Source organism: Caenorhabditis elegans, chromosome V, assembly GCF_000002985.6.
Source record: "Caenorhabditis elegans chromosome V".
NCBI classification, from domain to species: domain Eukaryota; kingdom Metazoa; phylum Nematoda; class Chromadorea; order Rhabditida; family Rhabditidae; genus Caenorhabditis; species Caenorhabditis elegans.
In genome coordinates, this window is record NC_003283.11 from 43,712 (window position 1) to 59,238 (window position 15,527).

Below are 15,527 nucleotides of genomic sequence, written 5' to 3' on the forward strand. Positions count from 1 at the left end.
TTTCCATATTTTTAAACGATATTTTTAAACACTCAGTGGGCTGCCAATATCTTAAAATTTCAGGCTTTCAAAGAACTTTCAGTTTCAGATTTTAAAATTTTCAGGGTATTCAGAAGTTCATCTTTTAGAATTGTTTGAAAACTTTCTTCTCGGAGTTAATGTTGAAGTTTCTTGGTTTCAGATTTTTAGATTTTTTTGGAGTTCGGAAATTTTATTTTCAGATATTTTTGTATTTTTTAGAAGCTTTAAATTTTTAAAAATTTTATATTTAAGGCTTAGGCTTTGGCTCAGGTTTAGGTTTACAAGGCGTTATATTGTTAGGCGTTATCCAACTACTAAATTTATAGTAAGTTTTTTTTTATAGTACTAAATTTATGAACCATATTTCCTGTCAAAATTTTGATTTCGAAATGAAGTATAATACACAAACGGTATATCCTTATCAGTGCTGATCTTTTGAGTTTTCTCCCATAAAATTGTTCAGTTATAAGCTTAATTTCATTTTTACAAGCTGTGCAGTTCTTATCAACCTACGTACAACTCGCTTACCCGCTTATTTTATGACGAAGATCTACGTACAAAAATTGTGAATTTTTGATTTTTGCACACATCAAGAACATATGACATTTCGGTTGAACAAAAAATAAATTTTGAAAATATACATTTTTTGAGGAGTAAAATCGATTTGGGATGACTTTGATTATAGAAAATTGACCAACCAATTATATTTCTGAGGAACATTTTTATTATGTTATAAATTCTCAATTTTTTTTTAATTGACGAAAATGATTTGTAACATTGTTTTATGAAATTTATTTCGCGGGAAAAGCCTGAAAACTTGGCAAACGATTTTTCGAATTTTAAAACAAAAAATAATTTTTTTCAATTCAAAAAATTCAATCTGAAATGTCAAACCTAGAGTATTTATCTGCGTGGGAATTAAAAAAAATTATAACAAAATTTCAAAAGTTCTTTTTTTAACGTTTAGATTTGGTATATTGAGACTGTCTTCTGCCATTTAAGAAAAAAAAAACTCGCAGACGTTTTTCCATCTTAAATTTTTTGTCAAAATTCCAGTAAAAATTCCACATTGTTTCCAGTTTAAAGGGGGTGTAGTTAAACTTTTTATTGTTTTATTTCACTCACAATTGTCTGAAAACACCAAATTTCATAATGAAACTTTTTGAAAACTTCCCAATGGACAAAAAGATTGCGTAAAATATTTTAGAAAATCTATTAGTTCATCAACTTTAAAATACCTAAATCGAGTTGAAAACGCAAGCTAAAATGTTTCCAGCAGCTGCAACATTGGCAAGTCGGTCAAATGTTAAAGTATAACTAATTATAGGTTATTTTTGAGCCGTTATAACTTTTCTTTTAAGAAGTTTTCAAGAAGTTTCATCATGAAATTCAATGTTTTCAGACAATTTTGAGTATAATAAAACAATTAAAAAAAAACTACACCACCTTTAAAGCAAAACCTTGACTTTTTGAAACTAAAAAGTTCAATTTTTTATATTATTAATTCATTTTCATTTTTTTTTTCTTAAACTTTTTGAAAGTCATAAAAATCTCCACCATTTACTACACATTTTATCATACATAATCATGAATTAAAAATTTCGAAATTTCTTTATGGAAAAAGTGAGTCAAACTCGATAGAAACCCCTATGGAGCCAAAGATAACGCCCTTAATTTTCCTTTAAAATGAGGCTCTTGGAACTGATAGAGTAGTTGACGGAAGAAGACGCAATAATGACAACAACTGTTGTTGTTTTAGGACCTACGGTGGGTTACTTTAGCTATTGTTCATTCTTTAAAAATTAAACTATTTTATTGAATTGTTATGTTTTTTTTTCAAAACAAACTATATTAAACTACTTTCAGCTCACTGAATGCACCGAGCCGCATCAGGTGTTTTGCCAAAAATGCCAGGTAAGTTAAAACTAGAACTATTTGTTCTTGAGTTTGTATGGCCAAAATTCAACCCATTTATTTTTTTTTAATTTACAAAAAGTCAATATTGCAAGGATATAGAAAAATGGCAATTCCGAAATCTTTTTTTTTTTGTTGGAAATGTTGCAAATTCCCATTTTACGGCCTGTTGTGTTCAAATGTTTGGCTTAAGTGTAAACATTTTACTGAAAAAATAAAGCTTTCAGGTAATAATTTTTTAAGTTGATTTAAATTTTTGAGAAGTAACTTTTAAAAAATGGCTTATGCATTCCAGATATGAAAATAAATCATCTTAAAATCACGAAATTTTTATATTTTGTTGAAAAATTACTCAAAAAATTTTAAGCTAGTCTTTAAATTTTGCTCAAAAAAGAGTAAAAAACCTGAAAATTGTCGCTGTCGGAAATATCAAATTTTTCTATTTCCAAAATTGCCGGTTACCGGGAAATGTTTTTTTGGCTATTACCGAAGTTTTCAAAAACCGAACAATTTTCAAAATTGGCGCTTGCCGAAGTTTCAAAAATCGGACATTGCCCAAATTGCCAGAAATTCTGAAAACGTAAACTTCCAAAGTTACCGTTTGCCGGAAATTTCAAAAATCGGACATTGCCAAAATTGCCAGAAATTCTGAAAACGAAAACTTCCAAAATTACCACTTGCCGGAAGTTTCTAATATCGAACATTGCCGAAATTGCCAAATATTCTGAAAACCGGCAATTTCCAAAATTGTCAGAAATTCTGTAAACTGCAATTTCCAAATTTGCCGCATGCCGGAAATTCTGAAAACCGGCAATTTCCAAAATTGCCGCTTGCCGGAAATTCTGAATATCGGCACCACCTCCAAATTAGTAGATTGCTGAAAACTCTTATTTTCGAGAATTACTGAAATATTCGATAATAGAAAATTTTTAAAAGTCCTTGAAATAAATATAAAATTATCTTTAACTAGCAGGCAATCTTAAAACCTTTTTCAAACTCTATGTAATAATATTTTTTAAGTTCTAATTTTCCATGTCTTCTCTTTAATTTCCAGTGCAATCAAGTGACACGTACTGAGACACAACTTGGCGCCTGCTGGTGGGTTGTCTTTATCATTGGATGCCTCTTGTTCTGGCCAATCTGCTACTGGCTTTGCTGTGATTCATCCAAGGATACGATGCATTATTGCCCGTCATGCGGAACTTTGTTGGAAATTCGAAAGGGAGGATGTTAACATTTTTTATTTCCCGTTTTTGCAATAAACAATTTATTTTGGAGCTGATGATGTATTTTATTGATTAGAAAAAGAAAAAAGTCTCAAATTTTGGCGTGATTTCTGCTGATGTCAAATAATAGTTTTATCAGTTTATCATTAAAATATTTCAGCAATTCTCGAAAATAAGAGTTTTCAGCAATCTACTATGTATTTTGGAGGTGATGCCGATATTCAAAATTTCCAACAATCGGCAAATCTGGTAATTTCCAGTTTTCAGAATTTCTGGCAATTTCGGCAATGTTTGATTTTTGAATTTCCCGGCAACCGGCAATTTTGAAAATTGAAAAATTTGATATTTCCGACAGCGACAATTTTCAGGAGTTTTGAAAATTTTTGGCGAACAGCAATTTCGGCACTCATCGAAACTTTGCCGGATATTATGGATCATTACTATTATTGAAAATTATATAATTTTTACATGGTTTTTTACTATTTTTTGAGCAAAATTTTAAGTCTCCTAGCTTAAAAGTTTTTGAGTAATTTTTCAACAAAATATAAAAATTTTCGTGATTTTAAGATGATTTTATATCTGGCATGCTTAAGCCATTTTTTAAAAGTTACTTCTCAAAAATTTAAATCAACTTAAAAAATTATTACCTGAAAGCTTTATTATTTTTTTCAGTAAAATGTTTACACTTAAGCCAAACATTTTGAGTAGATATTTTTCACTTATTCTTTTTTGGTATGAAGTAATATTAATAAAGTTAGCATTATTCAATTTTACCTGTTCAACAGAGCCGAAAAAACAGTAGGCGAAACAAATGTTGAAAATTCGAAAGATGCGGCTTCTAAATAACCTGACCAAAAACGGATAAGTATTTCCAATTGAAGTAAGAAAAGAGGACCAAAACCACTCACAATAAAAAGAAGGATTTATTCTATTTTAAAATGACATTTATTTTTTTGGAAAGCTTTAAAAAGTCATTTTCCGAAAAAATTCCGCACCACCCTGGTCTGAACTCTAGTCTCATTAAATTTTACGAATTTACACCAACCTTATCAGTTTTTTTGTTTTAACAATTCAATTTTTGTGCATGATATTAGACTATTCTTATCTTAAAACTTACATGCCAATCAAATGACTTTCTTTTCAGCATATGTAGGTGTACATCCTGTGTTCAAGTGATAAGAACCTACTTGCAAACATCGAGTACGGATGAAATGGAATTTTGGAAATGCCATGGTTATCATTTAACTTCAATAATTTCTCCGGTAGCTCAAGGTTTTCGGGATAATTTGGGAAAAATTAACAAAAAAGGGAAATTGTTCTCTTGTTCATTATCAGAAAATTTGGCAATTTCAGAAATTGCCAAATTTGCCGAAGGCTAAAAATATCTATAGATTTTGAAGAGTATAAAATTTCCACCAACTTCTAAAAGTACGAATTATGTCGTGGTTCATTCTAAGAATTTTCGAAATGAAATTTCTGAAATTTTTAAGAAAAATGTGCAAAAACACAATTTGCCGAAATTTTTCGGCGTTTGCCGTTTTTTCCGGCAAAGTTTTCATTTTCGTCAAATTTCCGGTTTGCCGATTTGCCGGAAAAATTTTTTGCCGCGCACGCTTGGTAAAAATATTCTGAAAATCCCTACAAATTTGGGGGAACTGTATAAAAACTGATTTCAAGGCTGGTAGCTATTTTGAGGAAAAGTTAGAGCTCTTTCCTGCTCAATCTCTGAAAAAATTGTCTTAAATTTCCTTTTCATTCCAGAAATTTCTAATAATTTTTGATAACTCAACAGTTTGTTATTAACGGCAAATTTGGTAGTTTTGGGTCATTTTGAGTATAATAAAGCAACGTTAGAAAAATTGGTTTCGAAAAGTTACCACTGAATTATTTAATACTACTATCTCTTCCAAAAGTATATTTGCAATTAAATGAGTCAATTATAGCCCCCACTGTTCCGGGAGGCATGAAACTTGATAAGCAACAAGTTTTCTCATAAAAGGAGTTGAGTGAACTGATAAATCAGAACTCAACAATTTCTACCCTTTAAACATGGCCGTTCCAATTACAGTTTACGGGCCAAAGGTGAGTTTTATTTTGAAAAAGTGGAACTTTTTCACTAATTTTACTAAGTTTAATAATTTTCAGATGACCGAGCACTACGAGCCGTACTCGGAGTACTGTCCAAAATGCCAGGTGAGCTTTGAGTTTAGCTAGAAATTACGCAACGGAAATTGCATTGAAATGGTTCAAATGAACCAATTTTGTAGCAATCAAAATATTTTAAACCATTTTTCTGAATCACATCAGAGATTACTAGATAGGCAAAAAATACTTACCTACCGATCACCAGTGCCTACACAAAGTTTAAATTTTGGACAAATTGTTTTGAAATGTACTGAAATATGTCTAGAGCAAACCCGAACAAGAGTTATCTTGCTTTCGACTGACGTGGATTTATTTACAAAGATCAAATAATTTTAACGGTTTTTAAAATAATACTAGCTGTATTATAGTTTTTGGTCTCACTTAGATCTCAGTTAACCAAAGCTAATTTAATTTTCCAGTGCAACCACACGACCCGCATGGAATCCCGACGTGGAAATTGTTGGTGGATCGCGTTCTTCATCGGATTTTTCCTCTTCTTCCCGATCTGCTACTGGCTTTGCTGCCAGTCTTCCAAGGACACTCTGCACTATTGTCCGTCCTGCGGAACCCTGTTGGCCACCAGACAGGGAGGATGCTCTTGAGATTTTAACAAGTTTTCATAATCTTTATTGATAAATTGTTATTGTAATTTACTCTGGAAATTTGTCAAATCTCTACAAAATGTCCTGAAAATTGATGTCGAAATATAGAAAATCAATTCATTCATTTTGATTTTTTTCCCAAATATATCTGCTAAAATGAATTTTATTTTCAGATAAACTAAGTGATTTTTTTCATTTTGACATTAAATTTCAATGAAAAAAACTTGGGCCAACATGGTGCATCGGGAAATTTTGTAAAACTACCGAAAATAATGAGATGAGTTGAAATATCAAAAAAATAGAGATCAATCAGTAAAGTTATGCCAAAAATTGTTTTCACAGAGTGTTTCTGGATCTGTGCTCTAGTGAGTTTGCAGTGTACTTGTCACTATCCTGCACCGCTGGGTTCTTTCGTCGGATCCATCTCAACACTTCTTGACGAACAGTTTTATTCATTGTTAAATATATAATTGCAGGACAGCCTGGAATTTGATTTACTTCAAGCGAGAAAATTCTTGTACACTGCCGGATGATCCGGTTTTTTGAAAAACAAATTTTAGAATTCAGGTAATTCTAAAATAGAAAATTTCATGAAGGTCTCGTATTTCCACTTTACAGGAGAAATCGTCAAAAACAGACTCTCGAAATGTCGGCCGCTGTATCTACCTTAATATTTTGAAACTTTGAAACTTGTTTTAAATTGTAGTCATCGTCCTGAAAACTTTTCTTCTAGGGTTCTTGTTTTATAAGCTAGAGGTGGAGTTGGCACAGAACAGGGGTGGGCAGCAAACGATTTTCTTCTGCAAATCGGCAAATCAGAAAATTGTCGAATTGCCGAATTCGCCGAACATTTTTGGCAATTTGTGGTTTCGCACTTATTTTTTGTTTCGAAATTTCTAAATTTCAATTTCAAATGGCAAATATAAACGTATCCTATGAATGTTTCTATATCTTTTTTGAAAAGTAAGCATTCTATGAAAAAATGTAGAAAAACGGAAAAATTCAAAAATACACAGTTTTATGTGCTTCAGTCTCATAAAAAATCCTTCTAAACATTTCCGGCAAATCTGATATCCAAACGGCAAAACGGCGAATCGGCAATGTGCCGAAAATGAAAAATTCCTGTAAATCGGCAAACCGTCAAATTGCCGAAATTGAAAAGTCAAAATGACAAAATGGGATATTAAAAAACTTCAGAAAAATTTTTAAATTTTTGATCATTTTTTTGAAAATCTTTTTTGAGAGAGCCCATCAAAAAAAAATTCTCGATGTTTTTTTTAAGTTTCTCTACGATATTTGTCGATTTTAGAACCATAGGAGTGGCTTTTAACAATTTCCTCACTGACACTACTTCACCTTAAAATTCCCCTAACATACCATGCACAAAAGACCACGCGAGTTCTCCAAAAAGCACAATATACTCATTTGGTTTATGGAACATCATTGAAGAGTAGACAAGAGCCGATGAGCAGTTTATGGAGCAAATTAGTGTGGATTGAATGAATACCTGAAAAAATTAAGTGTTTGGAAACAAAATCATGATGCATCGACGACATCAAATTACTCAAAAACTCACATTTTTCCCCGCCGAAACTTTATATCCCATTGTCTTTTTTGCCATGAAAAAACAATATGCTCCGTAGAGAACAATAGTTCCAGAGATAAAAACGACATTGTTCAGGTTCTGAATCGGATTGTAATAATCCTGTGCTCGTTCCTCATAAATCAACGGATCCCCGATCCATGCCATAACCGTTGAGTTGAATATTATTGCCGGCGTGAAGAACATTACTGATAGGGTGTAGGGAATTGGAATCAGGGCAACGATCCAAGTACGATTACCGGAGAAGAGAAAGTCTGAGATTCTGGGGGCGATCATATCAGAAATACGATTGATGACTAGCAGGAGGGTCCAGGCACAAGAGCTGACCCAGCCACCTGAAAGTTTTTGAAAGATTTCTTGAAACCTTAGGATCTGTGGTTTTTTTTTGGTAGTATCTTAAGAAATTATCCAGGTTTGGGCTTAGGCTTGGCGTCAGTGGGGGAGCGTTAGCTATTTAGGGTTAGGATTACAGCGTTTTTTTGATTTTTCAAAGGGTTCCCGTTGGCCGATCAAAGCGAAATTTTACACAGAGGCGTATTGGCCACTAAGAAGCTTTCGTGTAAATTTTAAAATTGATTCCATCAAAACTCGCCGAGTTAAGGTGTTTTCAAAATGACCCTCAACTATTTTTTAAAATTTTAAAGTTTGGCGTTTTGTCAGTTTTCTCCCTAAGCTCACGAAAATTTAATGACAGGAGGACGGCAGTGAAATAAGTTTACTTGTGAATTTTGAGCCGATTTCGATTTACAGGAGCCGAGATATTAAGCTTGCAAATTAGACAAAAGTTCGAGTCCGGGTGAGCGCGTCTAAATTTTTTAGTGCCCTGTTTTTCGTGGTAAATGGAAACTCGCGTGTAACTTGACGGTGGGTGGATGGATTTTGATGCGGTTTTTTGCTGTCTCTTCAAGAAGCTTGCCCCACCTCTGTATGCTTTATTTCAGAAAGATTGGAGCTCTTAGAGCCGAGATATGAAGAGTATTTTCGAGTATCCTCCAAAAATCACGTTTTTTTTCTCATTTTTCGCCTCTTTTTTTGCAGGAAAATTCGAGTTTTTGAGATTGTTACGAGATTTTTTAGCAGTTTATAGTACTCGACGAGATGCGTCGAAAAACATACAAATCATCCAGATCCATCAACTGTGAGCTCTTTTAAAGAGCTCCAAAGTCAAATTCGCAATTTTGACCTCCCCCCTCCCACTTCGGTGTGTTTTTTTCGTGTTTTTTCGCAAACCACCGCTTCGTGTGAGGTTGTATTGGGGAAATGTTGTGTTCTGAGAAATTAGGTTTGTAGAGAAATATTTTGGCTACGTTTTAAAGTAAAAATTATTCCAAAAAAGTTATTTTATCACCTTGAAAATCGAGGCAGAAGTCGAGAAAAACATTTTTTTGCGATTTTTTTCCAAAAACTTTCACTTTCCCTTCTTGTATCTCAGCGCTCGAATAAGATATCAGAATGTTAAGCAAAAATTATGAAAGCTGAGACAATTCTGAAGGGAAAAAAAAAACTTTTGAAAATCGAATGAAAATTCATAGAGAAAATCGAAATTGAAAAAGTATGGGTATTTTTCGCTGTTTTCTTACCTCAACTTTGAACATCTATAAAAATGTCAGTTTTTGAGATTTTTTCAGTCTTTTTTTTTCATTATGTTTGTTTTGAACTGTTACTTCTTAAAACATAAATGGTTTTTCAAAAAAATGAAAAATAAACTCAAAAATCGCAAATTTTTGAAATTTTTCAAAAAAAATCACGAAATTGCTACGAAACTCGAAAATTTTTCACTATCGATCCGATTTTTATGTTAAATTCGTATAGTGCCCCAAAAAACCGAATGGATGCTATTTTTCCAGCTCTCTACGACAACTTTTTTTTCAAGTTTTTGACCTCGAAATTTCACTTTCCCTCTTTTCCTGGGCCAGTTTTTTGTTGAATCATAAGTTTTATGTATTAAATGATGTTATTTTTACCACAGCAAGCGATAGAAACAAAAAATTTTTGGTCTCGACCTTTTGGAGCCCCGTACCTGGAGCACTGGGCTTCCACCCTTTCTTCTGGAACAAAAAGTTTCATTATTGTATTTTTTTGAAATCTAAAATACAGTAATGTTCTGATTTTCACGCTGATTCCGAAAATATAGTTTTCTTTCGCCAACTCCCACCATGAACAAAGTTATGGCGCTTTGAAATTTTACGAGGTTCCCTGTTCCCCGCACTTCCTTCAGAAATGTGACTTTCCTACATTTCTCACTCACACGTGTTTCGCATGGCCGAGTGGTTAGTACGTATGCCTGTAAATATTTTGGTCGTTGGTTCAATTCTTCCAATTGGCAACATTTTTAGTTTTTCGTGAGTACTCGGGATTCGAATAGGAATGCCCTATTTTATGCAAAATATCATGTTTTTTGTAACTCAAAAAAGGTTAAAGTTTTGTTGCAAAGCAGAGAAACCAAAAAAGAGAAGGGATGATGTTTGCAGGAACCCTCTAACAGGTTTAATGCGAAGCCCGGCTTGGTTACTCGCCCTACACCCCGTACAACCAGCGGTCCATGGAATTAAAATCAGGGCTTCGCCCCGATTTTAATAAAATATATGAAACCCTCTTAAAAAGTTACAAGAAGGTTTTTCCTTGCGCTTGGAGCGCAAAAGAAAAGAAAAAGAGCTATTTAGACTTAGGAACAAACCCAATTTGAATAAAACATTGGAAATCCCAATCCAACCAGCCTAAGGGCCCGAAAAAAAAACTAGGATGCCCAACTGGAATAAAATATAGGAAATCCTTATGACACACCGGCGGTATGGCGCGGCTTAAGCCTAAATAGCCACTTTTATCAAAATACATTTGAGCGAGGCGGTTGTAAACTATTCGTTCTTTAGCAAAAATTAAAAAAACAACTATATTTAAATTTAAAAATAATCCTCCAAGAAAGTGAGGCCTTTGATGAATATAATCACTCTGATGATATTTAATTCCGATGATCTAAATTAAGACGTGATATTCTAATTGTAAGGTGTGATAACATATGTTTTTTAATTTGATCGATATAAAATGTTTATCTCATTTGAAGAAAGGTTCAAGTTCTGTACCTATGAATGCTGCCGATACTTTAATTCCTATTTCATGGGAAGAAGGCCTTTCTTGTTGGAAGAACATAGTTATAAAAAATATACGCAGGTACAGAATTTGAACTTCTGTTCCCAAAAGATAGGAATTTGAATATTGGCATTCTATAACTTTACTAAGAAAAAAATTCCCCAAAGGTTGACCGCATCCCTAAAAATATTACGAAATCTTCAAGTTTCTTAGTAATCTACCAGCCGCGGACCATACTTCTGATGCGGCCCCCGACTTCTGTGTCTAAAACTAATTTTTTCTTATACTAACCTTACAGTTTACTGAAAAATATCCACAGATTACTTTTGAGTTGTCTGAGAAGTTATTTTAAAACGCGAGCAGAGCTCAAATGTATTTTGATAAAAGTGGCTATTTAGGCTTAAGCCGCGCCATACCGCCGGTGTGTCATAAGGATTTCCTATATTTTATTCCAGTTGGGCATCCTAGTTTTTTTTTCGGGCCCTTAGGCTGGTTGGATTGGGATTTCCAATGTTTTATTCAAATTGGGTTTGTTCCTAAGTCTAAATAGCTCTTTTTCTTTTCTTTTGCGCTCCAAGCGCAAGGAAAAACCTTCTTGTAACTTTTTAAGATTAGGCTTAGGCTTAGGCGTAGGGTCAGGATTAGGCTTAGAAATATGCCAAAAACAAAAAAATAATAATAAGAAAGTCGATTTCAGAGTTGTTTTTCCATTTAAAAGTATTTAAAAACCACATTGTGTCAAATTGTTTTTGCAAAATTTGAAATATGTGTGAAGTACAAACACTGAGTTGTTTTTATTTTACTTTTGAAGTCGAAAAGACAAAAATACCAACAAAAAAAAACTCTAAAAATGCCAAACCGGCCTCAGGAACTCAATTTCAAATGAAGTTGAGCACATTTTACTGTAAATAAATGTTTCTAATTTCAAAAACACCCTAAAATGTAAGCTCAACAAATAATATTTCTGACCAACAAATCCTCGGCAACTTGGTTGTCGGTTGCCAAAAAAACTTGCCCAGAAAATATATAATCTTTCAGAATCCGGCAATTGTCAAAAATTTGGGTTGCTGGGTTGCCAAAAATGCCTACTATGTATCAAAAATTTGGTGGAATTTTGATTTGAATGATAAAGTGCAATTTTTAAAAATTTCTAATCGCCTCCTGAACTTTCTATAAACGTACCCAACGCAAAGCACCCAGCAACATATATCAACTCGGGGTATGTACAAAAAACTGCTCCAACTGTGAGCAAGTATCCTGATAGAATTGTGGCGGTACCTGAAAAATGAGTTGAAAATCCATATCATTCAGTGTTTTAAACTTTAACAGTTTATATCTCAGTAATCTTTTTTTTCAAAAATTGTTAACAGACAAAATTATTATTATTTCTTTTTCTATAATTTTGCAGTTGACTACTTTTTGATGTCTTAAGTAAGAACCGAATTATAACCTCCTAAAGTAAAGTAGTAGGGTGCAATACTTACACGTGGTTAGCATATCAGTGATTCCCAAAAGGAACATAATTTTATAGCACGAATGTTGTAAGAGCTTCTTTTTGTAGATGGCACCAAGGCAAGGAACATATAGGATTTCCACAATAATCCCAAAAATAATCAAAATGACACCGAGGAAGATTCTCTGGGTGCCAAGTTCATCGGTCCACTGGCTTGCAGGCTTAGCCGAGCAGTTGTAGAGAGGGTTTGCTTGAACACTGCCGTAGATGAGAAGAGAGTTCATGGTGATCTGGAATTTATTGGAACTTAGAATACTGAGCTGGGTTTTCAGAAAACAAAAAAAGCTAGCAGCCGACACTTCACGGGTTATCTGAATTTTCCAAGGACCTTGGATTGGCACCGATTACTACTAATTAAAATTTCACCTAAAATTATTTATTTCCTTACATTACAACTCTTTACGACCTGCTTACCAGGTAGGCAGGCACTGCCTATAAAGGCGACCTATCGCTGCCAAAATGAAGACCTCAAAAATTTTGAGAAAACAATATTTTGCTTTAATTTTATACCCCAATGAATTCCTATAACTAGGTTCATTCCATTGCACTAGTATTCAAGCTATTATTCAAAATTTTTTTTCCTATTGTATATTAGAGATTATGATGTGCAAGTTCTATGTACTTTATAGAATTTCAAATGAAATTCCTGCAAAACTACAAAAGAGATTCAAATTTGTTCGGTGGTATCTCTGTGGGAACAAAATCAAAATATCAAATTTTGTAGGTATGCTCTTTTTGAAACTTTTGAAAAAATTCTAGAAATTTCAGATTAATGGTTTAAACTTAGTAAGTGTGCTGCACTTGCTGGCTAACAAAAAACAAATAAGTTTTCAAAGTGATGCATTTCCTTATGCACCTGCCAACAACACGCCTAAGCTGAGCCGGATTAAGTTTTCTTCGTTTTTTAGGAGTTATTGTTCCTTAATATTTGTTGTTTAGGCATATCTATTCAATCGCACTTTTTATTTAAAAATCGCACGGACTTGTGAGATCAGTAGATCTTTGAAGTAGAAAAATATTACTGTAGGAATGACGTGGTAGAGCACAAACTCTATTTTGAAGCCCCGCCGTTTTAAAAATTAATTGTTTAATTTATAAAATAAAAAAACTATAAAAATACTATAAAATTCAAAAGAGTAACTTCCAAAAATTGTCCTACAGTGTTTCGAGTTTTATTACGTTCTAGTTTTTTTCATGAAAATTTATTGATGCCAATCGATTTCAAATTCCAAAAAACCTACTATCACACAGTTTTAGAAAAATTTATGGAACACTACGGAAATAAGGTAAAAAAGATGTAAAAACGATCGTACAAGTTTCTTAGAGCCCCCTTCCGATTTTTGACATTTCTTGTAAAAACGACTGAATTTTGTTTCATTTTATGATACAAAAAAATTGTAACACAATAATATAAAATTTCAGATTACTCGTTTTTTTACAACTTCTAGGGCTTCAATGGGAGGCAGGCGCGGTTTTAGGGCTTGACGCCTGCCTCCAACCAGGGCTGTGCGACATCCGGATTTTTCGACAAACCCTAATTTTTTCGGCGATCGGCATTTGCCGGTTGCCGAAAAAACCTGTTTTTCGGTACTTTTCGGCATTCTTAAAATATTCTCAAAATATTTGATGTTTTGTTGTTTTTCTTGTATTTTCTAAATCTAATTAGTTCAGTTCGAAAATGATAAGGAGTGCCTTTGTTTAAATTTTCAAGCAAAGATCAATTTTATATGACCAGACTGTTGGGATAGTCAAAAAAGGATCCCAGAGGCAAGAACGATTCAAAATAATTGTACAAGTACACAGCCATAGACAGCATACTTGATGGTTTTATGATGGGGTGACGATGTTATCAACTAAAAGAATATCTCCTCTATACGGCTAATAATTCGAATATTTTCATTTTTGGGAAGTTTTGGGAGTACAGGTGGCTGGAGTGTTCGGATACAATAGACACAGAGATGCCCCTTGATTTCAACTTAATCCCGGACTTCTTAATGAAACCTATGTCATTTGTCGCTCTGAACATTTTTCAGTACATTTCTTCAAAACTTTCGAGGTCCGTAACATGGCTCCAAATGTTAATTTTTGCAGATTTTTGATGATTTCTAGGATGTTAAGAGGTCAGAATTTGTTTTGAAATTTTGGTAAAATTTCAGATTTTTTTCAAAAAATTTTAAAAATTTCCAAAAAAAATTCTGAATGTTTGCCTGCCACTGAACATCCTAGAAATCATCAAAAATCTGCAAAAATTAACATTTGGAGCCATTTTACGGACCTTGAAAGTTGTGAAAAAATGCACTGAAAAATTTTCAGAGCGACTTTTTTCCAGTTCGAAATGCTCCTCTGCCGCTAAATTTTTTGTAGGGGCCTATTTAGAAGATGCTCTTTAACATAGGGTTCATTCAGAAGACCGGGATTAAGTTGAAATACTTCCCTTGTAAGCTCGTTAGGATTAAGTTTGATTGGGTTCCTTAAGATTAACGCTTTAGACATATTTATTTTGATGAACTTGTTATTTAAAAATCGCCCGAACTCGTGAGATCAGAAGATCTCGGAAGTAAAAAAGGATTACTGTAGGAATGACGTGGCAGGACATTTTCTAGACAAAGCTTTGCAGAAATTATTTGATAACTTTTTTTTTCAGAAGTTATGCTCGTAACTTTTTACAATCTATACATAATAACTATTCAAGTTCACATAAATTTTCAAATTTTCAAAGAAAAAAAATTGAAAAATATTTTTTAGGTAACCGCAAATATAAGCTTCCTTGATTAAATGAAGCGAAACCTCTTGGCATTACTAATGAGATCATTTTCTTGGGCTTGGTAATACTACAAACTTCAGAAATGAGTTTTCTTCAGAGATCACTGATGTTACACAACTACAAACTACGTTAAATTTTTTAGGACAATTGTTTTTTATGTTTGCAAAATTAGCAAACAGGGTTTCAAATCAAGTATCAAAGAAAAAATGAGAAAACCCCCTTTTTTTAAACAGCTTTATTCGGTAAATTGAGGCTGTTTTTTGTCAGGTAGGTCATCAAAACAGCTCAGATGCTACTCTACCAAAAATGGAAATTCGGAGAGAAAACTTCAGAATATCGACAATTTGAAAATGTTTACTTAAATTTTTTAAAAAGTAGAATTTTTTTGGAAAGTTTCGAAAATTTGTTTTTCTTGAAAACTTAAACTTTCAAAATCTATCCACAAAATTATTTTTCCATTTCTAAAACCCACTGTAAGTGTGCAGTTTTCTAATTTTTGCTGACCTAAACTTTTCTAGCCAAGACCAAAAAGAACTAATTCGCTAGAAGAACAGGTTCTCGTACCCGCCACATTGTTTTCAAGTCTACAAACTCCAATGTGTTGGGTGATAAGAAATTGATAAAGTATAAAAGATGGAAATCAACCAAAAAA

The 15,527-nt window shown here is 33.1% G+C and overlaps 3 protein-coding genes across 4 annotated transcripts; 2 read left to right on the plus strand and 1 right to left on the minus strand.

Annotated features, from left to right (window-relative positions):
• Positions 1-1,598: 1,598 nt before the first annotated feature.
• B0348.2 (LITAF domain-containing protein) lies at positions 1,599-3,213 on the plus strand (the record flags this gene model as incomplete). Of its 2 annotated transcripts, NM_070726.4 has the most annotated exons (3): positions 1,599-1,788; positions 1,888-1,935; positions 2,990-3,213. In NM_070726.4, 3 exons carry the CDS (start codon positions 1,756-1,758, stop codon positions 3,167-3,169), a joined length of 261 nt encoding a protein of 86 aa, NP_503127.2. The 2 variants fall into 2 exon arrangements, with proteins under 2 accessions (NP_503127.2, NP_001300013.1); NM_001313084.3 differs by lacking the exon at positions 1,599-1,788 and having other exon boundaries at positions 1,896-1,935; positions 2,990-3,012.
• A 1,997-nt stretch (positions 3,214-5,210) lies between these two features.
• B0348.1 (LITAF domain-containing protein) lies at positions 5,211-5,908 on the plus strand (the record flags this gene model as incomplete). Its single annotated transcript, NM_070727.1, has 3 exons — positions 5,211-5,243; positions 5,307-5,354; positions 5,726-5,908. 3 exons carry the CDS (start codon positions 5,211-5,213, stop codon positions 5,906-5,908), a joined length of 264 nt encoding a protein of 87 aa, NP_503128.1.
• Positions 5,909-6,244: 336 nt separating this feature from the next.
• srt-52 (Serpentine Receptor, class T) lies at positions 6,245-12,335 on the minus strand (the record flags this gene model as incomplete). The annotated part of the gene is made up of 5 exons (NM_070728.2): positions 6,245-6,390; positions 7,286-7,415; positions 7,485-7,846; positions 11,781-11,876; positions 12,083-12,335. 5 exons carry the CDS (start codon positions 12,333-12,335, stop codon positions 6,245-6,247), a joined length of 987 nt encoding a protein of 328 aa, NP_503129.2.
• Between the last annotated feature and the right edge of the window lie 3,192 nt (positions 12,336-15,527).